This window comes from Dermacentor silvarum, chromosome 2, assembly GCF_013339745.2.
Source record: "Dermacentor silvarum isolate Dsil-2018 chromosome 2, BIME_Dsil_1.4, whole genome shotgun sequence".
NCBI lineage: Eukaryota > Metazoa > Arthropoda > Arachnida > Ixodida > Ixodidae > Dermacentor > Dermacentor silvarum.
Window position 1 is genome coordinate 32337330 of NC_051155.1, and position 24161 is coordinate 32361490.

The 24161-nt window shown below is 48.3% G+C and overlaps 1 protein-coding gene across 7 annotated transcripts in view; it reads left to right on the forward strand.

Moving 5' to 3' along the window:
* Window positions 1-24161, forward strand: part of LOC119441408 (elongation factor G, mitochondrial) — a 139031-nt gene that overhangs the window by 61237 nt on the left and 53633 nt on the right. The window contains exons 12-16 of one of the 7 annotated variants that reach the window (XM_037706033.2): window positions 3444-3590; window positions 5660-5707; window positions 6547-6699; window positions 12342-12434; window positions 20906-20981. The exons of 2 other annotated variants lie outside the window; for them this stretch is intronic. In XM_037706033.2, the coding sequence (XP_037561961.1) occupies window positions 3444-3590; window positions 5660-5707; window positions 6547-6699; window positions 12342-12434; window positions 20906-20981 (517 nt within the window). The remainder of the gene's footprint in view (window positions 1-3443; window positions 3591-5659; window positions 5708-6546; window positions 6700-12341; window positions 12435-20905; window positions 20982-24161) is intronic. 4 more of the 7 variants (XM_049661247.1, XM_049661244.1, XM_049661246.1 and 1 more) reach the window with 4 other exon arrangements.

The following is a 24161-nucleotide window of genomic DNA, read 5'->3' on the forward strand; positions in this document are numbered from 1 at the left end:
CGCTTCGGTGGCCTCAAAAGGGGCCTTTTAAAAAATGGGAGAAGGTTGCCGCAGCAGCCTCTCAGCTTGAAAAATCGAGAAGAAATGCTGGGGCGAGATCGCCACAAGCATCTCGCCACGTACTTCTCACTGGCTTGCACGAGAAAATCCCATATCCATCAGCCTCGCTTGCTTTATGCGAAGCTAGCTGACATCCTTCTCTCGTGAAGGGCCCTTGCGATAAGGAAGCCCTGGAGGGACTGAATCATCTGTCATCGCTGCCATCATCGGTTGTACTTCATTTCCAAATCTATAGCAGTGCACTTTCTTTTCACCAGCAACATCATGCGTTTCCGATGATCAGCGGGCGGATCAGCCATTTTTCATTTCGGTGGAGGGTCAAACGAGGCTGAGAAACCATGTGACCAGGAATGACTTTGTCTCAACCAACATAGATGAGCACGAGTGACTTAATCCATCGGCAGAACTGCACAGAATGAGGGGTCAGCGAGCAATCTGGGAGCAGTGCCCAGTGTTATTAGTGCAGTTGGCGCAGTCCATTCGTGTTTTGGAGGGGTGGAAGGGTAACAGGAGAGAGGCGTGAAAGGTTGGCGATGCGAAGGCTGGAAAACAACATGCAGAGGCTCAGGTTTCTCTTTTCAAGCGAACTTGTATACGCTAGCCTGTGCTGGCGATGTAACGCTAAAACTACTATGGCTCATACCCGCATTGGGTATGCGGGTATGAACCAGGGACAAGAAATAAAGAAAGACAGAAGGAATGGAAGAAAGAAAGGAAGGAATAGGTGCGGGAAAGCTGCACCGGCACCGGATCACGTGACACGCACAACCAATCAGGGTCGTTTGGTGTGTCGTGGGGAGGGAAAGGGAAGGAAAGGGGCTTGGCGCACACTCCACCAGGCTTCCCTCGCCTCAGATAGTTTCGGCGACCGCATGGGAAGGCCTCACATGGTGCGTTCCGCCGAGGGCCAGGCTGCGTTTGAGCAATGCTGCCGCAAACTCGCTTGGGAAAGGGCTCGTCGTTGACGTGCCGATTCTAACGTGAGGGCTTCCGAAGCCCAGGTGAAATCCCGAGTTGCGGGAGCACGATGTTGAGGCCAAATGTCAACGGAGAGCCGCCTACCTTGAATTTAGGGCAAACGAAACGGAACGCCTGCGACAACATCATCTTGCCACAAGCTTCGCTTACCCTCATTTCCTCGACAAGAGAAGCGCTCTGAATTTTTCTGCTTTCTTTTTTCTTTTCAAAGATTTTGCATTTCATTACCTTTAGGCATGGACACCAAGTAGCCAGACTTCATTGCTATAACTGTTATAGTAGCCTGGGGTCATGGTAGTAAGCGGGTTATTTGACCATAGAAAACACACAAAAGTTGATGGTGCAGCAGCTTTTCATTGTTATAACCGATATATTGGTAAAACCGGTATAGTTATAAGTGGGTTGGACTGTATACGACTGTGGAAGCGTTTAAAAAGGTACACACCCAGTTCCGTACTTCTTATGTCATAAAAGACTGTGGAGCAGTTGCTAGTCACGAGGTATGCTCAGCCTCACTCAGGGAACTGCCATGAACAGGTGTTCGACAAAAAAAGGCCAAAACTGCACGGCTGTGAGCTAGCCCAGCCCTCAATGCCCAGTGTGTAATAAGTTAGTTGCGCCGCTGTTGTGACGTGTTCATTGTGCATTTAACCTAACCAAAGTTCCTGAACAGTAAAACAGTATTTAATATTTCTGTATGCAGTTGTAGTATGTTTTGGCATCTCGCATAGTATATTAGGCGGTCTAAGGTTGGTGGGTATGCTAGTGACGTATGAAAGTCAAAATATCGCCACTCTGCTAAACTCCATCGGCTTTCATATCCAGCTGTGCAGGTGGACTCCAAATTTATCGAATGGCGTTCTTTAAGGTGTCAGAAGTTTTGGTCACCTTTACACGTTAAACCTATGGGGGCATTTGTGGTGCCGCAGTGAAGTCCGAATACTCGAGCATGTACAAATTATTGGTTCCCAGACATTTGGTTGGCACCAGTTGTAAACCAGCCAGTTGCTGAAAAGTTGCTGAGTGGCCCAAAACTTTAACGAGGAAGAAAGAACCATTGAAAAGTGCCTGGTGTAATCTAAAGTAATGCTTGGGTGTAACCAGGGGGCTCATCAAGGCTAACCTGTCTCAGAAGAACATTGATGTCATTGAGTTTGACCAGGGGTTGCTGGTTCATGCTAACTCTAGCCTTGCTGAAAACATGGCTAAATTGGCAGCTCTCAATAAAAGATTAAGAAAATCTAAAAGGCAAACATCTCAGCAGCTCAACTCAATTTGAAATAAACAAATTAGAGCAGGCTGTGTGAGCAGGTTTGTCGTCCTTATTTAAAATAAAGGGATACTCAGATTTAGGGGTTGCCAGATTTAGGGCATAGCTTTACAGCAAGCAAATACTTTATGGAATGACGCTCCCACTTTTAAGCGTTTGAAAGCGCCTTATACATGTCCAGCAGTAGGCATTTATTTGCTACAAAGTGGTTCGAAATCTGTACTTGGTACTTCAAACCACTCCAAAATGAGCATTTTGCTGCTCCAAAAATTGCTCCACATTTCAATTCGTCAGTGCCACCGCTGCTAATCTAGCTTATGGCACACTGGTATTACTCAACCTGATGTGGTATGAAGGGCAGTTCGAAGTGGCCACTGGTTATTACCTTTCTATGTGGCATCTTGGACTGTGTGGGGATCGAGGTGCCTTCCCGTGCCTCATCCCCTAGATTGCGCCTAGTGACGGCCATTTGCCAAGCTCGATATCCAGGAACTGCCACCCCAGTCGCAACATGGCTAGCACGCCGGAGCTACTTTCTTACACAAACCATGCTTCTCCGTCCCGGCGTTGAGTCATACACGCGAGCACACATTACTAGGATGTGCCCTGATTGGCCACCCAGTAACTGCCCCCAGGCGCTGTTCTGCTTAGTGCTTCCTCGCCGTGGCAGGTGCTCACAGGCCTGCAGCGAATTGGTTACATGGGACTTTTGTTCTTGCAACTTGTCTTCGAGCTTGGTGGCCTGCTACCCAGTTAGCCTAGTGCAGCAGGCGCGCATGCTCAATTGGTCTTTTGGTGAGCCTTTGCCTGCAAGGCATGATTGTCGCACTGCGGTCTATCTTGGGTTAATAAACCAGTGTTTGTTGGCAGTCTGACTCTAAAGCCTTCTATGTGCCATGCCAAATTGTCAGCGAGCCCTGTCGTAGCATCTTTTGTCCGCTGCAGAGTGGAGTAGTGTCTCCGTGCCGTTTTCCAACTATCACTTGTATGGTAAGCCTCGTGGAAACCCATCTCCACAACTGTCAATACAGAAACCATTGCTCTCCTACACAGAATGTTTGAATCTAAGCTGGCCTGCCATAAATGAACTGGTGCATCATTCTAACAGCTGAAAGTGGTGTGGTGTGCTTTGCAGGAGTCAATCCATGTGCCAGAGCCCGTGATCTCCATGTCCATACGTCCAAAGGATAACAAGGACAATGACAGTTTCTCCAAAGCAGTGAACCGATTCTGTCGGGAGGACCCCACCTTCCACGTCAAGTATGACACAGACAACAAAGAGGTATGCCACTTCACCAACACGAGAACCTTAAACTTAACAGGCTGGCAACACTGTGAGGCATATGGGGCCTCTTCTCTGGGCTGGCTGAGAGTTTACCCACTTAGCCCCTCGCGATTAATTACCATATTTTTGATTGTATTACTCGCATCAGAAATTCAAAGGACTCAATGTTATTGTTGGGATGCGTATAGTGCTATGCAAATTTCGCCTTGAGGTGTGACTTCATGGCAGTGCAGCATGCTGCTGTGAAACCACACGACAAGGCAGTAAATTAAAATTTTTTGACCAGATCTCTGCAACATGGAATTGCTTCAATACAGTGTGTTGATCAAATGCACGCACATGGGCAGTACCACTTGATTTCAGCTGGCATGGCCATGCTGCGAAGAAAAAAAAATTTATTCGGAGAAGCATTGGTATTTGTCTTCAAACTTTTGCTCATGAACATGTACATGCTAGACTTATGCACCCAAACGTTTTTTGTTTTTTTTTGCGGGAAGGGGGGAGTAGAGTGTGGGTGTCTGTGTTTTCTACACATACTCTCAGGAAGTCCCCTTATGTTAGTTTTTTTTTCTTGGTACTTCCTCCTGTAAAACAGCTGCCAAAAATTTGTTTCTGAACATAATAGTGTGCTATAAATCTCACATATCTGCAATATGGACTAAAAAGAAAACAATTTCTGGTGAATCATGTTTTCCTAATATGCAGTGTAGACTGCTTATAACGTAAGTCGCCGGAGTCGCAAATATCCGCACTATAAGCGGTATCACGCTATAACAAAACAAAAAAAAAGAACGATTTTCAAGGCCTGCACATATGCAAAACATGTAGACCAAGCAGCCGTGCATATCCAAGAATCGAAGTGTGCAACCAGGGATTTTGCATCCGTTTAAATTTATGAACGTTGAAAGCTTAATTAACAGCGGTCTTCGCATGAAGCAGACCAAGTAATAATAATGGGGGAAAAAAAAAGACGGCAACCGAAAATTTAGGTGCAGTACAGTATCTCATCCAATTTCTTGGACTGATTGGCGCATTCACGGTGTCGAAAACATGATGACTGCAGACCAAGTTGCTGCCATTCGAGTGTTGCCCGTGCCCTCACTTTAGTTATCAAGGGGGTTTCTCTGCTTTCCATGTGCCATACAGCCATTGCAACACATTTCGTTGACTCGGCACCTAACCACAACTTTGGTCGCTAACGGGAGGCACTGGTTAGGCCTAGCTAGAGAGGGTGTCGGGCAGCATGCTGTCACAAGAAGCTCGCCCTTGATGTGTTCATACCCATAGACGATTACATAAAGACTACACATGCGATCACGTACGTGGGCTAAACTGACAACAATGCATATGAAGCGGAGTTTGGTTTCTCGGGTGATCAGCTGCGGCAACTACTACGAATGTCTACCAAGTTTGTATGTGGGCACCCTGGTACGAACGGCAGAAGCTCACAAGTACACATAAAGCCTAATAGCTCCAAACTATTTTTGTGGAACACTGCTTATACTGACAGTGTCGCACGCGCGATATGTGCACTTCACGATGCGCATCGCAATGGCTGCACAGAAACTGAAGCTGCATTCAGTGCAAAGCGCACCGCTGATAAGTAGCTGAGAAAAAGGCTTATCCGTCACCTAGGCAACCACCGCGCGCCTGCATCGTGCTGCCAGTGTTTTTTTTATTATTTTTTTTCCCTTAATTTTCTTTCTTCGTTCGTTTGTTCGCTCTGCGTCTCATGCTCCTCCTCCGCATCGCCCACATTGCTCATTGCTCTCCTCTCCCGTCAGCGGGCGCACCTCGTTGAGAAGCGTGCTCGCTACCATGCTTGGCAGCAGGATTTTCCCGTGGAAGTCCCATTATAACCGATATTTCGTCTCGTGTGGATGCACTGCAAGCGGTATGCGTGTACATAGAGTTCTATGGGAGGGTAAACGGGAGTCAGAAAAGGCCGCGTTGTAGCCAGTTTTCCACTATAAACGGTTACGTTATGAGCGGTCTAAGCTGTATTTGCATGATTATGTGAGTGCCTTATTGCTGGTGTCTGACATGCCCTGTGTGTCATGGTGCAGATGATTGCCTCGGGCATGGGAGAACTGCACCTGGACATCTATGCTCAGGTAAGTGTGTTGGGCAGCACAGGATTTGACTGCACCAAACCTTATGTTCGTGATGTCTGCACTTATGTTTACGTAGTTTCCAGCAGGAGTACGTAATGCACCAGACAGTGTGCTATGATTGTAGGCTGTAGTGTGACGAAGATCACAAGCGCTCTTTTGCTGTGAGGTGCAGCCTTTGTTGCACTCCATGCCTCTCCCACTATTGTCTTATATTTTCATACCCCATGACACCTGTGATGTTGTGCCGATTGGGGAATAGGGTGCCATCATCATCATCAGCCTATATTTATGTCCACTGCAGGACAAAGGCCTCTCCCTGTGATCTTCAATTATCCCCATCTTGCGCTAGCTGATTCCAAATTGCACCTGCAAATTTCCTAACTTCATCACCCGACCTAGTTTTCTGCCGTCCTTGATGGCGCTTCCCTTCTCTTGCTATCCATTCTGTAACTGGCAAAAATTTATCTTTATGTTCCATTTAATTTTTTGCCTGTGTAGGGTTAAGGTTTTTAAAGAAGGTTAAGGGGTGGGTCAGTGCTGGTGTTTCGAGGGCAGCCCATCATAGGAAGAACATGACACCAGACTCCTAGAGGCATACAGCACCACGCGTGTTCCTCCACAGCTGTGTCCGTGACATCAACTAATCCTCAAGGCCTGACAGTGAGCCTCAGTGCTTAAATTGTCCTGACATACCACATTTGGCCAAAAAAAGAAAGGGGGCACATGAAGTAAGTTTTATTTTGCAATGGTTTGGGTGCTATCACTGTGCTTATGATAAGCCTGCACTTATGAAGTGTCATTGAATTGAAGGTTTTTGCACTACATGGTCTGATGTGCAGCGCATGGGTCGTGAGTACAACTGCCCCGTGATACTCGGAAAGCCCAAGGTTGCCTTCCGGGAGTGCCTGACTGCCCCCTGCGAGTTTGACTACCTGCACAAGAAGCAGCACGGAGGTTCCGGACAGTATGGACGGGTCATCGGATACCTTGAGGTAACGGGAACACGAGGATTCTAAACAAATTAGAAAGTTTCTAACCAACAATTACGGAACTACAGTTAAACCTGGATATAATGCAATTGACAAAGTCCCGAAAAACTTCGTTATAAAGAGGATTTCGTTATATGCAGGTTCGGCATGCAAATTCGAAAAAGAAATGCTTACCATATTTACTCGATTCTAACGTGCCCTCAATTGTAACGCGCACCCGTTTTTCGTGACCAAAAGACTCAAGAGTCAATATCTTGCGTTTCTTCGTCAAAGCACTCATCTTTGGAATGTCACACCAGATACTGGATGCGTTGACGCGTGTCGTTTCGCACAAGTGCGAGGCGTCGGAAACGAACAAGCGACACGATGGCGTCGTAGCATCGTATAGTGTCCCCTAGTGTCAGGTTAGTGAAGTGAAGCGCAGAGACGCGCAGTAACCAAAGAGTGGTGCTGCCAGTGCATTGAAAAAAAAAAAACTTTTCCTTCGGCAACATCAACTGGAAAAGGAGAGTGCCGGCTTGGCGGGCTAGGCTAGCTGCAGCAAGTGGCGAGATCAGGTTTGAATGAAGGGAGGGGGAAAGGTCATGCCCGCGGCGGCAAGATCGCCAGGTTGAGAGATGCAGGCCCGCCTCATGCACGCACACGTGCTCTCGCCTCGCATCGCCGTGAATTCGAGCACGCCAAGCGTGACACCACCGCTTCGCATTCCGTTGCGGCGGAGAAGGTGCTTCCGGTTGCTGCTCACGCAAAAATGACAAAATTTGGGCTGAAATCTCTGTAGGTTGTCGGCGGGGAAAATTAGTTATTACGAGCAGGTCTCCTGCTGCCATTTCGTTATGTAGAGGTCTCAAATACATGGAGTAATGGCGGGGAATAGGAAAACTTCGTTGTATCCAGGAATTCGTTATATGGAGGTTCATTATAAGCAGGTTTAACTGTACCTCAGTGTCTCGAGTCTTAGTGGGTGATCCATCTATGAAGCATTATGTCTGAGCTACTAAATCTTTTGCATGTGTAATTTCAGTTTAAACGCTCACAAATTACTTTAGGTATACATTTGAATCAGCTTAAACAATCCCAGATATAAGAAATCGGTATAACGGCCACATTTCTTTGCGTTTACATTTTCCAGTCCTACTGATTGAAACTGCATCCAGATAACAACAAACATTTTTAAATCATCGTACTGTTACAACAAACTCTTCAAACCAGGTTGCAGTAAAAATTAGGCACGCACGAAGTGGAAAAGTATATCTAAATATGGCTTCCAAAGCACGAAAGTGGGAATACATGGCAGGGAACACCCTGCTCCAGTCCCATCACGACAACGATACGACCTCCGCGATTAGCGAGCAAGTAGTACTCCACGCAGGTTTTGGAAGCCACACAAGAGCCGCTTCAGCATTGCTATCATGGCTGCTGATATTGCTATCATGGCTGCAACCTGAGCATACCAGCATGAACTGCTGCTTTTCTCACATTTCTCTACATTTTAATTATTAACCGAGGGTCCTGTTGCGGTCTCTGACTTTGGGACCCATCGTCTGTATATTATCTGTAACCCATTCACTGTATGTTCACGAATAATAAACTGATACTGAACATAGCATGACATGCTGCTGCCACATAAAGGATCATGGCTTGTCAATGCTTCGTTTATGTCATTGCTGATTGCTGATAACAGGTTGCAATGACAGTGTGAGGGAGTGCCAGTGTGTGTGAGTGTAGGTGAGTGTGAGTGCCAGTGAGTGTGAACATGACTGAGTGCGAGTGCGAGGGAGTGCCAGTGACTGTGAGTGGAGGTCAGTGCGAGTGCGAGGGAGTGCCAGTGAGTGTGAGTGCAGGTGAGTGTGAGTGAGTGCCTGTGAGTGCGAGTGAGTGTGAGTGCGAGTGAGTGCCAGTGAGGGTGAGTGGAGGTCAGTGCGAGTGCGAGGGAGTGCCAGTGAGTGTGAGTGCAGGTGAGTGTGAGTGAGTGCCTGTGAGTGCGAGTGCGAGTGAGTGCCAGTGAGGATGAGTGGAGGTGAGTGCGAGGGAGTGCCAGTGACTGTGAGTGGAGGTCAGTGCGAGGGAGTGCCAGTGAGTGTGAGTGCAGGTGAGTGTGAGTGAGTGCCTGTGAGTGCGAGTGCCAGTGCAGTGAGTGTGAGTGCCAGTGAGGGTGAGTGGAGGTGAGTGCGAGTGAGTGCCGGTGAGTGTGAGTGGAGGTTGTGGGTTCTTGGTGTCTCACAGGAGACCAACCACCGCGGGTTCGAGCTTAGCAAGCCACAGGGCCGCGTCAGCCGTCGCCTCCAGCACCGCTCGCGCGCGAGCTCAGAGGCCGCAAGGGGCTACCGAGCGACGCACGCAAAAAACACAGTAAAGCCCTGAGTTGACGGAAACCGTTTACTGAAACCGTCGGCACCAGCACTGCACAAACGCCCGCACGGAGGGGAGCCAAAGGGGTCCCGCACCAGGGCGAAAATACAATAACAGGCACCTATAGCACGTCGCGGCGAGAGCACAGGCTCAAGCTGGGACACGCCGCTAGGAAAAGTCCCGGCGGCTGTGCTACTTGCTCTGGAGATAACCAATGGGTCAACTCGCGAGAGCACGGGCAATATCCTTTGGCTTAGGCTTTCGGCAAGTGCGGCTCGGCGAGGTACGACCTCGCGCGAGCACTAATGGCACCGCTCGTCGGCTTGGCGTCGGGAAAGGATCAGCACAAAGTACGCGCTCCCCGCACGGGCAAAGGCACCGTGCGCGAGCTCCAGTCCTAGTCACAAAGGTGTCGGCGGACGAGAGGAAAGCATGAACGTACCGTGCGCTGGTCCCGGATAGAAGTCCACGCTTCGCCGCTAGCAGCCGACAACCGGCCGCGTAGTGACGTCAGTGCCCCGCCCTCACCGCCAACCGCCGCGTGCGCAGCGCCACCGCGAGAACCGGTTAGGCGGCGCGGGCGGGGAAGGAGGCCAGCGGGGAACGATGGCGAGGGATGGCAGAGCAGTGAAGCCCGCGCAATCATGTCGGCGCAACCCTCAATCCCCACAAGGTGAGTGTGAGTGAGTGCCAGTGAGTGTGAGTGCAGGTGAGTGTGAATGTGGTGAGTGCTTCTGTGCATCTAGAGGTGAGTGTGAACGTGAGTGTGAGTACAGGTGAGTGTTGACATGAGTGAGTGCTTGTGAATGGAAGTGAGTGTAAACGTGGCGAGTGCTTGAACGATAAGCAGAGGTGATATCGGTTCACCTTGCTTGCGGAAAAATGGAGGCATGTTGTCTGTACAAGCTCACTTGCAGTGATGACTTATCGCGCTAGCAGTTTGTGCATACCAAGATAGAAACCACTCACTAAGGTCTTAATAATCCAACGTTCAGGCATGAGTGAGATAATGTATGGTGAAATGAGCGGATATCTTATATGGTGATAGCAATTATACGGACACTCATTTTGCACTTCTGCCGTGGTCGTGGACGTCGTTGTGAGGTTTCGTATAAAGTCCAAACACGGTAACATCATCGACGCGTGCCGGCAGTACGCTGTGTGTATGTTTCAGAATACGTCCCTTGCTCAGGCAGCTTCTAACACCACGAAAGTGCCAATAACATAATGCTGCCAGAGACTTAAAGATAGGCATTGCAAATGAGAAATATCTCTGACACTTGAAGAGGAGCGCCGGAAACCAAGCGATACAAACATGTGCGAAAAGGAACCATCAAAACGTTGCCCTCAGAACATTTCTATAGGCGCTCCACAAGGCGAACAAACGTACCGCAAATAGCAGTCAGAAGCACACCTCTAAATTTCAGTACGCAACTGTACAATTCTGCCTAATATATACGTACTTGGGCCATGGTCAACTGCACAAAAGTCGAAAAGACACTAATAAAGCACACGCTGCTCGCGCGCGGGAAATTGCTGCGCACTTGCATCGAGGCGCGTGTTGCCGAATTGATATCAGTGGCGATGCGAAGTCAAAGCTAGTGCGAGTTCAAGCTTCTTTTTTTCTTTATAAACTGTCGTAATACATCAGCAAGTTAAAGGTTACGTATTTTCAACAGTGTACTAATAGATATAACTGAAAAAAGTCGCAGTTTCACCTGAAAGGCGAAGCATCAATTGCGATAGCAAATTTGTAGAGAGCTATACGGAGTAATGATAGTAGCTTTATCAGCTGTATAAACTTGGACATGCAGCAGCACCTGGCAACACGCAGAACTGTTGTCGACGCGGTCGGCGTTTTGCCCGCGTTCGCACAAAATGCGTGCGGCGTTGGTGACTGTTGCCGGAGCCTCTGATATAAATAGGCACTTGGTACCGCAGCTAAACGTCGCCTCCCCCCCCCCCCCCCCACGGCCTTTCGTGCGTCAGAAGAAGGCGCGTTTGCTCTTCATATATGGTGATTGTAAAGGAGGAAAGAGACGCCTACTTCTGCAGCCCTTAAGGGAGCACGGCACAGAACGCGCGTTTGTTCTCCGCCGTGCGTTCATTCCCCGTGAAAGCGCGCGTCCCTCGCGCCCTTTCACTCGCACATACAGCGTTCGGCGGCGCGCGGCGACGATTTCATCTCCATTGACGTCATACGGAACCTCACGGCGACGGCGACGGTGACGGCAACGGCGACGCCGACGGCAGAAATCTGCTTTGGAGTGTCCATATAATTTCTATCGCAATAAAAAGAAGCATCCTTGTATGAGAAAAAAATGACGTAACCGAGACCGAAAGCATAGAGAAAAAATGCCGAAAGTATTGACTTTTGCGCGTGGTGTCCAGCAGCAACGTTACTAGACCTCCAGCGGTGCGTGCAAAGGTCGTGCTAAATTGCAAAATAAATGCGGTCATAACTGAAATTCTGGGCTTTACTACCGTATACAGTTGAATCTTTTCAGATGAACAGATGAATATTTCGCAATTCAGGTATACATTTTCCCTCTCGTAGGATCTCGAACATGCACAGTGATTTTGATGTCAAAAAACAAAGTAAATGCCCCGCTACAGGGCTGTAACAGGCAACAGCGCGACTTCTGCTCTCCTAGCTTCCCATTGTTAGGGATTAGAGACAACTTGCTTGTATTTCTGCGGCATAGTGTGTGCATATACTCACAACGCACAATGTACGATCAATGTGCGAAAGCTTTGAATGTGCAAGAGATGTCCAAGTCACAAATACTTCGATGTCTTTTGGATTACCCTTGACTGCCACGTACTAGTCGAACATACCATAGATGTAAACTAGACGTCGTGAAATGTCTTGGATATTTGGTCTTTTGTGGTACGTCCAATATTTGTGGTACATCCAATCCGGATATTTGTGGTTTGCTGGGTGCTACGTCATCACTCTTGAAACCCTCAAATTGACCTTGAATTTTGTATGGAATATTCTGCGCAAGCCCTGTGGGGCTCTGGAGAACTTGGGGGGGTTGGGGGGGGGAGAGTTGTTGAGTTAAGTGGCACTTGAGGGCTGAGTGAGTATATGAAATAAATTTGATCTTCTCAACCTTTTTGCTTCTTCACATTTCTTGCAAGTCGTTTTGTGTCGGAGCTTTGATTTAGTGAGGCCCTCACACATCGCATAACTGCTTGGGATATGGCGTGGGTCCAGGTATGACCCCAATCATTTGGGTCCATTTTAATTTCTGTGCCTTTGATAGTAACTGTGGTGTTCTTTGTTGCAGCCACTTCCCCCAGAGCGCAATACAGAGGTGCTGTTCCAGGATGACACCATTGGCACCAATGTTCCTAAGCAGTTCATTCCTGCTATTGAAAAGGTGCGTGAACTTCTTTTCTTTTTTAATTGCATTAATGTGGCAGCGTAACATATCTCCTGCCACCAAGACACCATCACAAATCACTTGAAAGTGCCTCTTCTATCCTTTGACGTAACTTACATCTTTCTTTATTATTATTGTTATTATTATTTATTATTATTGTTATTATCATCATTATTGATTTCAGATTACATGTACATTATCTTAGTAAACAGATGTACAGCAGTCAAAAAGCGTTACAAAACACCTGACATATCCCCATCTTCCATAAAAAATTACGGCAGAACCCATCTCACAATGACTGTCAGCGGTAATGCGATTAGCATTCAAGCAATGTAGCGGCACACCGTATTGCTGAAGTCACGTTTATATAAAATCTGTAGCACTTATCCGGAGAGTTCCGCTGCTTACGCTACTATATGCGACATACACTGTCTCCAGTGTTGGTTCACTTCGGTAAGGTACTCACTTGCCATGGGCCAAGGTCGTGCATGAGCTTGACGGCATGATGATGGCCTTACAAGTATGCAATGACAACGATGGAATGACGAACATGACATCAATGGAACGGCAAAGGCGTTGTGACGACGGTGGCATGACGGCATTGAGATGATGATAGTATAACGTCGACAGCGTGACAATGACGGCATAAGCACAATGGATGACGACGATGGTATGAAGACAATCAGATGGCAAAGCTGGAATGACGACGATGGCACTTCCATGGCAACACGACCATGACAGTATGACAACGAATGCATGATAGCGACTCTCTGACGACAGAATGACAACGATGGCATAATCACGATTCAATCACAACAGAATAATTACGATAGAATGATAGCGAACTAATGTCGTCAGTGGAGGGATGAAGGCGGTTGACGACAGTAAGATCACGTTTCTGTAATGATGGCGATCGTAAAACAGCGTCACGACGACAGCAAGACTACAGTGGTATGACAAGAGCGGGATGACAAAGCAGGTGGGTGAGCGGGCTGGCTCAAAACTCCTTAAATCAGCAAAGGATGCTAATCACATTAAAAGAATACACACTTTAGAACAAAGAGATACGGCAGTGACTACAGTTCGTAACTGAACAGAAAAATCAATAGACAACAAAAGTACAACAGCGTAAACAATGTCAAAACAGCATTTCGAGTTGGGCTTGTTGCTTGTGCATCTTTGCGAGGGAACAGCTCAGAAATCTGACGAAGACAAAAAGGGGCACAGACTAAGCACGCAGCACTGTGTGTATCTTCTTTGAGTTTCCCTTAGTCTTTGTCGGATTCCTGCCCTGTTCGTGTGTAATTCCAGAGTAATGACAATAACCCAACAGCCATCATTTACTGAAGAGGTTACGAACACTTTTTACAGCGAAGCTGTTTATGCGGACCCTGTCCCATCGTTGTTGGGTTTTCGCTAAAAAGTGGCCACGTGACCTAACGGGAGAGAAGAAAAGAAGAGCTTAACAGGGCGAAAGGGATTCAAGTGATCCCTTTCCCCCTGTGAGGAGGCTGTGAGAGGGTGCAAATGAAAAGGAGAACGGGGAGGGGGGTTGACGTAAGTCGCACCATAAATATGCGCATTGGAGGGGGAGAGCATGAGGCGCGCTAAGCAATGGCAGTATGGGGAAAAAGTAGGTCATCGAAGGAGTGGGTGTGAAAGGAGTTAGCGTTGGTTGTATATACTGTCATGGTAATAACAGCACACGCAACAACTGGTCGCACAGCAGAACAGCTCCGATAGAGCAACACGTCTTCTTCGTCGTCTTCGTCTCGCCCCACCGAATCCTCCGCGGTGCGCAAAATAAAGCGCAAGCAAACTGGAACTGCACAACACACGAAAATGTACTGAATTGACGTGTCATTATTCCCCCCCTTGAAAAGTATCGGCTCAATGCTTTCGAAGTAGGTAAGGTAGGTGGTCAGCGTGCGTAATATGGCTTCATCCTAGCCACGTAGACGATGTCTGGTTGTGGTGTACAGCGGGAGCTTCGCATGGTGCTCTCTGGAACAACTGTGTAGTTGACGTCATTGAGGTGTTGAAGAACCCGGTAAGGCCCGAAATAATGCCGGAGAAGTTTCTCTGACCTCCAGTCCGCCAGATCCATACTTTGTCTCCGAGGTGGTAGGTAATTTCTCTGTGGCGGAGATTGTACCTGTGAGCATCATAGTGTTGCTGAAAGCGAAGGCGCAGGCAAGCTAGCTGACGAGCTTCCTCAGCACACTGAGCATATTGGGCAGCATTCACTGTGGTAGATGCGAAGGCATCAGGCAGAACCATTACGTCTAACATTGTGGTAACCTCGCAGACGTGAAGCAAGTGGAAAGGAGGTTTCTTGAATGGCAGTATTATAGGCGAAGGTTACGAAAGGAAGGACGCTGTCCCAGTTCTTCTGATCCATGTCGACATACATGGAAAGCATGTCAGCAATGGTCTTGTTGAGCCGTTGGGTTGGGCCGTTCGTCTGTGGATAATAAGCTGTTGCCCGACGATGAACAGTGCCACTAAGGGTCATCACTTCTTCCAGGAGTTGGGCTGTGAAAGCGGTCCCTCTGTCGGTAATAACCACTGATGGTGCACCATGGTGGAGGATGATAGCATGAATGAAGAAATTGGCGACGTCGTTAGCAGTAGCTCGTTGAAGTGGTCTTGTTTCACAGTAACGAGTGAGATAATCTGTCGCAACTATTATTCATCGCTTGCCAGCCGAAAATTTAGGAAATGGTCCAAGCAAGTCCATTCCTAAGATGAGCTGCCTGGAGCATTCCCGCGGTACGACTAAAGATCCGATAAAGGCAGAGCCGCAGATATGCACTCGGACAGTGCGCCTCCCAACCTGGCGTCACGAGATGACCACCCGCAGTACAGAGTTGGGAACCATTCCATGGTGTGGTCACCTTTCGGAGAGTAGCCACCAATTCACCACTCATAACGGAGTACTCGGCGCCGGTATCAACGAGGGCGGTGACCTGGTAATTGTCGACAGTTACGGTAATACCGGCGGAAAGTCCTGCGTCGTTATCAGAACATGGTGTGGCAGGTAAATCGTCATCATGAACTTGTCGTGTCGGAGGGTGTTTGTCAGGACGATCAGCAGCGGCCCCACCCCCGGAGGTCACTGTTTTCAGTTTTCCTGACGTGGGCGTGGACTTGGGGACCTGTTGCGAACATCAGAAAACGTGGAGTAACGGCTAGGTGAGATGATGTGCTGAGGAGATGGTGAAAGTGATTGGTGTCTTAGTGCGGGAGAACATGGCTGTTGAGAGGCCAGGAACTGCTCAATCTCGCGTGGGTGCTCACCATTACTTGGTCGACGCGCATTAGGGTGAAATCGCTGAAGGCCCAGCCTCAGATAAGAGCACTGACGCCACAGTGGTAGCAAAGTGGCCGATTATCCGAGGTGCGCCACACGTTTGATTTTCATGTGATATCTCGCGGGCCTACGTACTCATACGTGTTTACATTTGTAGCGGGAAAATCACGTGGTAGAGCTGAAACAGGGGAAGGCAAACGTCATCCTCTAGATGGTTGAGGGCTTCGTAAGGCTTCAGCATATGTCAGGACCGGGGCTTCCGCTCGCATTGGTGCCAGTGGTTGGGTCACGGTCCTGATTTCGTCACGAATGATGTCACCAAGCGCAGTAACAGTTGGCTGACAAGCAGTTTTGTGAACTTCCTCAAACTCTTCGCGCACAACGCTTCGCACAAGTTCTTGGAGTGCTGCTAAATCATGTCCGCAGGTGAAACATGACATGGTGGTGACAGTGCTTTGGCGATCGTACTGTTGGATCGTTGCTACAGCGCACGCTCCATTGTTGTCGCTTCAATTATGAACTCAGGGACGGTAGCTGGAGGGTTGCGCATGAGTCCAGCGAAGAGTTGTTCTTTCACCCCTCGCATTAAGAGACGAACTTTCTTTGTCACGGCCATACCTGGATCAGCACGTCGAAACAAGCGCGACATGTCCTCGACAAACATGGCCACGCTTTCATTTGGCTTCTGAAACCGACTCTGCAGAGCCTGTTCAGCCTTTTCTTTCCTTTCGGGGCTGCTGTATGTCTTGCGAAGCTGTCGTCGGAATTCTTGCCAGCTAGTGATCGAGCCCTCATGATTCTCGAACGTGTGAGCGTAGTCTTCAAGGGCAAAGTATACGTAGCGCAGTTTCTTAGAGTCATCCCATTCATTGACTGCAGCGACTCGGTCGAAGTGTTCAAGCCAATCCTCGACGTCCTCGAACACGTCACCATGAAATGATTTCATAACGCGGGCTGCATAGACGACACTCGGGGTAGAAGTGGATTGGACTGTGTCGCTTTCTTGCGTCTGACTCGTACTTGCCCCTGTGGTTGACATTCTTACAGGGCTCAGTGGGCCATATTCAGGAGGTAGTCCTTGCAAGCGCCGGCTGTGGCGAAGAGCCCGGTGGTTCCTTCGGAATCGTGGGATAGGTGGTAGGAACTTGAAGCGTCGGGAGGTCAAATTAGGGCATAGGATGTTACCCAGCACATCCACCAATTTGTCAGGGTAATAACAGCACACGCAACAACCGGTCACACAGCAGAACAGCTCTGATCGAGCAGCACGTCTTTGTCGTTTTCGTCTCTCCCCACCGAATCCTCAGCGGCGCGCAAAATAAAGCACAACACACAGAAGGAACTGCACAACACAGAAATGTACTGAATTGACGTGTCAATACGGATCTTTGGTCAAGGACTCTTGTCTGGGAACGTTGTAGAAAAACGTGAGGAATGGGCTAGGAATGCCGTTGCCCGTGGACGTCGACACGTCCCATCCCCCGCAAGTAGTGCCATACGAGCCAGCCAAGCAACCTCGAATGCACAGCTTCCGTGATTGACCATCTTCACGAAGTGGAAGGGGCAGTGATTCTTTTATAGCAAGCAGCCGACATACTTTGCAATGATAATTTAAGCAGTTTCAGATATGAATTCAATGTGTGTGATATGTTAGATTTTGGAAGCCATAGTATGTACAATTGCTGTTCTGACGCAAGCTTAACTGTGTTTGAATGTTGTACAGAGTAATCATGTTAACACGTTCACTGCGTTGTGGGTCACCGGTGCTCCACCTATGTGGCTGCGAAGTTACGTGCATTTATCTGCTTGCGGCTGCGATAACTTTATGACACTTGAATGCAGAGGTATGATTTTTGTTGCATGAAGATACACATGCCCAGAAGAATACTTGTCTTATGTTAAAGGCTATGACCCACCGGTGACCCACAACGCACTTAATAAAAATGTTTTTGTGCTGTGTGCGGCGTGACCAACCGGTGATCCACGTGCGAGAGCCCTCCATCTTGTGCTGCCGTTTGAAGTTTGAAATTGCAACTAATATATATTGTCTATTGCATTGGACTTGAGGTGGCCCGATTGTTTCTAAGGAGCCGAGTGGCAGCACTTTCCTCCATTGTGTTGCTTGCAAACTTTTCCCGCAGTTTTAGAAATACGTGCCGTTAGACTAAGTGCATGCGCTTTCCCTGCTGCTCCAAAACTTTTCAGTGCGTCTAATGGAGCCTTGTGCCTTTTATGGGCGCAAAAGAAAACGCAGCACCGAGGAAAGAAACGAACTTAGTTTTGGCGAGAAGAATGTGCCGGCAACTTTGGGATCCCCCGCTGATGAGTCAAGTGCTTCAGTGTCAGATGTTCATCCATGGACAGACAGTGAAGTCAGTGACGAAGGCAGCGTTTACGAACCGTCAGAGACCTCGGCCAGCACGTCGAACAGTGAGTCAGACCTGACTGGAGATTCTGAAGCAGACGATTCAGACGACACTCTCATTTCTCGCAGCCCATCTTTAGAGAAATAGACGCTGGCAACAATCATTTCGCCTAGTGTGACGCCGCACTCTAGGCCGCCCAAGATCAATCACTTGCCATCTAGCCATGACGCCCGGACGTTATTCTCCATGTTTATTACGGATGATATCTGGCAAATGATGGTTGATGAGACAAACAAGTTTGCCCAACAAGTGTTATAGTCCACTACATCGAAATCAAAATCGCGGTTGAAGGATTGGGCGGAAAAGCAATGTGCAAGAAATGAAGGCATTTGTTGGAGTACTGATTTGTATTGGTCTTGTCCACCTTCCTACTCTAAGCCACTACTTGGGCAAAAAGCGACCTGTATGGCATTGAACTCATTCGCCAAAATATGAGCCATGACCGCTTTTTCCTGCTTCTCAGGTTCTGGCATTTTGCGGACAATGAATTGCTTGCAGAGTCGCAGCAAGATCCGACCTCTGATAGAGAAATTGAACAAGAATTTCGCCGCTGTGCTTGAGCCGGGAAATGAGGTCGTGATCGACAAAACAATGGTGCCACGGCGTGGTCGACTTTCGTTCAGACGGTATATTCCACGAAAAGCCCATAAGTACGGGGCCAAGCTCTTCAAGGCATGTCCAAAAGACGGTTACACACTAAATGTCGACGTTTCTACCGGAAAGTCTGATCGCCAAGTTCGCGTCGGACTCGCCGAAGATGTATGTTTGAAACTTATGCAGAATTATAAGGGAGTCGGGTGCTCGCTCTTCGCGTTCTAAAAGAGGACACTTTCATTTGCGGCACAGTTCGCTTAACAAGGAAATGGCTTCCAAAAGGAGTCACCGAAGCGAAGTTTGCGAAAGGCAGTGTGACCGGACTTAAGTCCAGAGATGGAGTGAAGCTACTGAAGTGGATGGAAAAGATGCCCGTTCTGATGCTCACATCTGTCGCCAAACATGAAGCAACTTTGGTGGACAGCGGCAAGAAAACAAGGGATGGCGCACCAATCATGAAACCTCAGGTCGTTCTCAATTACAGTGCAGCAAAAAAAAAAGCCTGGACTATAGCGACCAAATGGTGCCTTATTACAGCTTCCTTAAAAAAGGACTGAAGTGGTACAGGAAGATAGCCCTTAAATTACTTGTCGGAAGTGCCATCGTAAATGCGTGGAACAGTCGTGGCATGCTTAAAGGAAAGTCTACGCCAGTTATAAAATTCCGAAAAGAACTGGCTCGTTCGCTGTTCGGCCCTCGTCAAGACAAGTTCGAAGAAAGTCGTGGGAGAAAGCGTGTCCACACGCTCAAAAAATTGGTGGGTCGGCTCGCAACGCTCGACGGCGCTGCACAGGCTGCTATGCGGCCATCAATACCAGCAGCAGCCCAAACGAGGCTAGGGTGAGAGCGATAAAAGGGACCACTTTCTGTGGAGAATGCCTTGGCAAGCCATTCATGTGTTTGTCGTGCTTTAATTCTAAGCACAAGTGAGCCGAGATGCAAGCTACCTTCAGCTGCAATACGAGTACGATATAAACTTCAAAACATGGTTTATATTCCTACTAAATCTTAAATTTTATCTACCTAATAAATATTTCTATCACAGAAACTGACTTCATGTGTTTCCTGATGGCAAGCACTTTGTATTTAAACATAGATACACACAAAAAAGGCGGAAAAACAGCTTTGCATCTTTCAAATAAATGCGCCAAACGCCCTGCTGCAAAGGTGGCAGCGCCATCTCGTTGGAGCAAAAGAAAGAGGCCCACCGGTGGGTCACGACGCACCTAAAACCAGACCAAAAAAAAGCCTGCCGCAGTGAACGTGATGCAGTCGAGTCTCAATATAACAAACCTTGATTTAACTAAATTCGCAATGTAACAATCTATCTTTCTTTCCCAATCTTGGTTGCATTGAAAACTGTTTATTTTTCTTTGCGATTTAACGAAGTAACTTCTTGACACGGTTTCGATCTAACGAAGTTTTTGACCATTTCAAGCATGTACTTGGAGCCTGTGTGGCTAGTAAACCTAGCAAAAACCATGTCGGCCGAGGCAAAAGTTATTTCAAGTGTCCTTCTGCATGAGAAGTTTGAGTGGTAAAATGCCGCGAGCCACGTCGATGCATTGTTCTCGGCGCAATCTGCACCGCACGTGCTGGCGCTCTTAACTGGGCTATTAGGATCCGACCTTCTTCTGATTTGTTTATATGTGCTTACTCACAACATACTATCCACCAGGAATACTCCGGGAATTGGTGAAGTGGTTTTAGTGCTGAAACTCTAAAGTCTCGAAATAATGAAATTCGTGATTTAACGAAGTTTTTTGCTACAAGTACAAGTTTGTTATATTGAGGTTCGACTGTAAGTACATTGTGGGAATGTGGCAGAAGCACTTAAGTGTTAGTGCAGTAGTACACACTAGCTGACATCTTCAATTTTACTTACTGCAGTAGTATGTTATCCACACTCTTGCCCTGTGCCACACTGTAGCTGAATTACATTGCCCTGTTCATCCGAAAGCTGTTTTCCATGCTCAGGACAAATAAATGTGGCATGGTTTCGTGCATTCAGTTCTGGCTGTGCAAATGCCTTCTTCAGGAAGTATGGAATGCTCTGGTGATGGGGGCACGTCTAGGGACACCCTTGACGATCCAGGACATAAGCATGAATGTGCTCACCCGCTTGACTGCTGCAGGGTTTCCGAGCGATGTGCGAGAAAGGGTGCCTGACTGGTCACAAGATTGCTGGCGTCCGATTCCGGCTCACTGACGGTGAGTGGGAGCACACAGCAACACACACATATAGAAAAACAAAAAACAGCGCTGCAGCACAGTTGGTGGAAAAAATAATGTCTAAAAAATGGAGAGAGAGAGAGTGGCATGTTTTGCATGATGAGGGATAAACGGCCTGAAGAAGCATGCAGACATAGGGAAAGAATGGCCGTAACAGGCATGTACTTCAAGGTGGTTTTATTCAGAAGAACACAGTATAGACATCTTATCCCAGTAGTCTCACAAGCAAACCGGCAAATGAAAACAAATACGAAAAACCGAGAAAGCTATGAAAAGACTAACATAGTAAAGCATAGCATTGTACAGCACAGGTGTACGATTTAGGGTCAACCAACAAGCGAACGATAGAAACAGAGAGCTTAAGTTTAATAGTGAGCCATACTGTGCGTGCTTACCATTAATCTTCTATTGCCTAGAAAGTACAGCTTTCCAGTTTTATTCCAGAAAATAGGAACATTTTTTCATCTTTATGGCTGGTTGTTTCTGTGGGTTATAGTCTACTCGTTAAACTCGAAATGCAGGAGAGACACGCCTTGGTTGGACCGCAGCATTCAGCTGCTACAGGCAGGGCACCCTCTTGCCATCTTGGAACACCTGGGCAATAAAGGCACTTAGCATAACGTTGATCGATACCCTCCAGTCACCACATTCGTTGTTGTCAGTGCATCATCCAAGCAAGTAATGCACTAAAAAGGAGACAATTTGCGCCAACAAACGCAAACTTCAGCTAGGCAAGGGTGACACGAGATGAGCCTTAGCTAGGCACACACCCTCATCGCCGATCATCGTCACTGGCCTGTTGAATGGTTATGTCTGTGGAAACTGGAGCCGCCCGGAGTCGTATTTAGGCCTTCGCTTGTGAGAAACAAATTTTATTACAATTCATTGTTCCACAACTGCATTCACAAGCTCCCGTGCCATCTCCTTAAAGGCCCCTAAACCACCTCAGATATTTTTTGAACATTGCAAGTACAGTCGCCGACCGTTTATTCGGACTCGACGGGAACCGCGAAAAAATCCGAATAATCGAGAGTCCGAAAAAAAGGATTCGCCAGAAAAAAGTACCTTTATGGTCCCAGTGGACGGAAAAATTGTCAATGCGCGACTGTACAGATGCACGCTTACGCGCGATCAGGTCAGCCTATTTCCGACAGTGTCTGCTATCGCTATAGACAGAGTCTTGTAATTGCCGCGTCTCGTTGGCGCAGATGGCACGGGAGGCGTCGGAGCCATTTCTCACACGCGACGACTGGACGAGATTGAACAAGCAAATCAGGCAACACACTAAGGCTTCCATGGGTTCTCAAAGTGGGTTCCGCAGGCCCCTGCTCGGGTTTCGCGAGCCACTGATAAATTTTCCCTGTCCCGCTCTCGACAAGTGTCTAAAACGGCGAAACGAGGTGCGCTTGATCCAAAGAACCTCCATTACCCATGCCCGAGTGTCAAAAAGCACATCTCAGTGCGTAACAGCAACGCGCGAACCGCGCAATTAATACGCAAGCAGCTTGTAGCCACCCAACCTCCCAGAACGGGCAGCGCGCCTAAGCTTTCGCACTTGAATCTCGGAGGCCGTAGCTTACCACCATGCGCCTTTCTCCTATTTGTAGATCGGATAGGTGCCGATAGCGTGCGCACTGAATTATACGTTGGAGGAAAAATTAAAAAAAAAAAAACGCGGAGCACCGCAAATGCGCGCCGCAGAAGAGAAGAACGGCGTAGCGTCCAACCGAAACGAAGCGGCGCAGTCCGCATCGCCGTGGTCCTCAGCGGCAATCGTACGCGGCACGTGACTGACAGCAACGCCGAAGCGCTTCGTGCTTAATTGTGCCTTTAAAGCTTTCTTGCGTTTATCGCCGCGAGTAACACCGCGTTGGCGCTAGCTGCGTGCCTCCGTAAGTGCGTAGTCGCTATCTCTGATCATGTCGATAACACCACAGTTTCGTCCGCAGCGGTTGCGGCAAATAGTAGTTTCGTTTTCACTCGATGGCGCATCGGCTGCGCGCCTTCACAACTGCGTAGTCGCCTCCCATGGCAGCGTCGACAGCGACTGCAGTTTCGTCCCACTTCTTGCACTGAAAAGTAGTTTCGTTTTGACTTGGTGCGTGCGTCAGCCGCCTGCCTTCTGAACCGCAAGGTCGCCGTCCATGATCGCGTCGAAAGCGGCCGCGGTTTCGTCCGCAGCGTTGCTGCAAGCAGTAGTTTTGCTTGACTCAGTGCAAAGCTCTCGAAGATAAAAGCACCGGCTACATCGTGATGGACGGACAATTTGTTGGCGAGCAGCTGAGTGGTGAAAAAATAATCGGGATGTGCGCCCGTTGGTGCAAAGAGCGTCTCAGATGTAACGCGCGCCGCGAAGGATGTCGCGAGGCCTTCGCCGCTGCTAGCGCTATCATCATGAGATAAAGAGAATTTCAGCTTCCGCACTGGTCTTGTGCTAAATAGAAACAAGATTTGACGATTCATTGAGTAAATAAATCGTGTTGACGTAGTGAAGCATTTGTTTGTTTTCTTGATACCCTCGATAATTCGACATTCGGTTAATTCGGGGGGGGGGGTTCCTTGGCACTTTATGGAGCTTAGCAGGGTTCCCTGGGATGAACGTACTTGAAACCCCTGCACTAAGCAATAGAGCGAGACTTGAAAGGTAGCTGTTGACAAGGCCTAGGTCACGTACAACTGGCAACGCAAAGGCCGAGCACCGACTTCCAAGCACACTGGCTTGGCTTGGCCTGGCCTGCTGTTTGGCCGCGGTATACAGTCAATGGATACTGGACTGGCTACATCCGAACACGACAACCAATAGTGTAGCCAACAAAAGTATAGCCTTCGAGATCGGCAACTGACACTTGTAGGTGCTGCGTGGATTTAGACACCAGCAATCCAACCATAGCAAGCGCGCCCTTTCAGTTGCTGGCAACCTAGCAAAATGTAAACATCGCGGCCAGCTTGTCGTGACCGTATCGTGCGTTCGACGTCGCATCTGACCGCCGCCGGAGTCCGAAAAATCGAATGGCGCGCTGTAGAGCGTCCGAACTATCGGTCGTGGTTATACATTACTTCAATGGGCGATTGGCGGTGCCGCGAAGGTGTCGAATAAACGAGCATGTCCGAATTTTCAGCATCCGAATAACGGTCGGCGACTGTAAACAGCGCATCGAG